A 1,727-nucleotide genomic window follows, 5' to 3' on the forward strand; every position below is an offset into this window, starting at 1 on the left:
CCCCCACCCCGGTCTCAGAAGACACCACTTGTTCATGAGCTCTAGGCCTGGTTTTCACAGGAGTTCAGCAACTCCCCTTAAAAGGAAGGCATTTTTTAGGTAATGTTAGTCCTAACTTATCCTGACTTAACTCCATTTCACATATTTGAAAGGCTGCCATAAAGAAAACTGAGAAGCATTGGTCTTCTCTGTCACAAAGGGCAGGAGACATGGCAATGGGTTTAAACTGCAGCAAATGTGATTCAGGTCCAACCTCAGGAAAATGCTATTCACCTATTAAAAAAAGGACAATGGAACATGCTGTCTAGGGAACTTGAAGAATATCTTCATTGAAAATTTGCAAGAAGACACTAGAGGCACCTATCTGAGGCGGTTTGGGAATAGCTCAGCCTGACTGACTTCATCGTTCATATTCCCCTGTCAGACAACCCTTCCCTGAGCAAACCACAGTTCAAATGTTTTAAGGAATCAAAGTGAGAGGCAATTTCTTGGATCTTTCTACTTCATCCACTTTCACAAACACAGCTTTTTTTCTTCTCTTGATTCCTCTCCCCCTCTGTCCATTGGTTAGCAATTTTAACTTGCAGGGTAGGTTTAAAATTTTGATTAAAAAAATTAATTTAATTTTAAAAAATTGTTTTTATTTAAATGAGATTTTTTAATCATGTGTGTTGATGTTTTTTGTTTAGATGCTTTTAAAAAAAATAAACCTATATAAAAATGGTTTTAGTTTAAGATATGTTAAAGCTCAAAGATGATACCATGGAATATGGATTATAACTTGTATTTTGATACTATTTGAGACAATATATTAATGTAACCTTTTTAGAAAAGGTTTTATAAATAGGTCACAGGAGGCCATGGACTATATTAGGGGCCCAATCTTATGGGCTTCCCAGAGGCTCCTCTATAGGTTAGTAAAGATGAAAGAAAACAACTGAACCCAATGGGACTCAGTGCTCAGTCTAGAAGATCCCATCTAAGCATTTCAGTTCTCAAACTGTGGTTTTGTATCTCCCAGGATAACATCCTTGTTAAAAGAAGTACATGGAGATGAGACCTATCCATCAGTCCTACTGTCTCTCTGCAAATATTTTAAGTTTATCATACTAACCTGGCTGTAATAACCTATTTAATTTTTGTTAAAAACATATTTCACATTTATAACTAAAATAGTTAAAAATTCAAAAATACATACATTTGTTTTGTGAAAACAAATACGCATGTTTGTTGTTGAAGAAAAATATTCAAAATGTGTAAGCTTGTTGTTTTAGTTAAATAAAACAATGTAGATGTCTGTTGTTTTTGGTGATGGTTGTTTTTGTCCTCCTCATACAATGTGGCAAAAATATCCCCCAAATATCCATGAGTAATCTAGTGAATTGGAGATAATTCACCTCCCAATGACTTCATTAGTATCCACTTCAATTAGCTGTGATAAATAAAATAACTGAATTATGATTTGGTTTTCTGATGTAGCTGCAAAATTAAATCTGAAAAAGTATCAAAATAAATCACTGCTTTAAAATATATAGTGTGTACCTTCTAAAAATGAAACCTCCATCTATCTCTGAGCTGTAAATTCATAGATTCACAGATGTTAGGGTCGGAAGGGACCTCAATAGATCATCGAGTCCGACCCCCTGCATAGGCTGGAAAGAGAGCTGGGTTTAGATGACCCCAGCTAGATGCCTATCTAACCTCCTCTTGAAGAACCCCCGGGTAGG

The 1,727-nt window shown here is 35.7% G+C and overlaps 1 protein-coding gene across 1 annotated transcript in view; it reads right to left on the reverse strand.

Annotated features, from left to right (window-relative positions):
* LOC102384222 (DNA-directed RNA polymerases I and III subunit RPAC2-like) overlaps positions 1-1,240 on the reverse strand; it is a 10,795-nt gene extending 9,555 nt beyond the window's left edge. The window contains exon 1 of the mRNA XM_025213854.1: positions 1,199-1,240. Coding sequence (XP_025069639.1) covers positions 1,199-1,225 — 27 coding nt within the window. The 5' untranslated portion in view covers positions 1,226-1,240. The remainder of the gene's footprint in view (positions 1-1,198) is intronic.
* Positions 1,241-1,727: the final 487 nt, after the last annotated feature.

Source organism: Alligator sinensis, unplaced genomic scaffold, assembly GCF_000455745.1.
Source record: "Alligator sinensis unplaced genomic scaffold, ASM45574v1 scaffold27_1, whole genome shotgun sequence".
NCBI classification, from domain to species: Eukaryota; Metazoa; Chordata; order Crocodylia; family Alligatoridae; genus Alligator; species Alligator sinensis.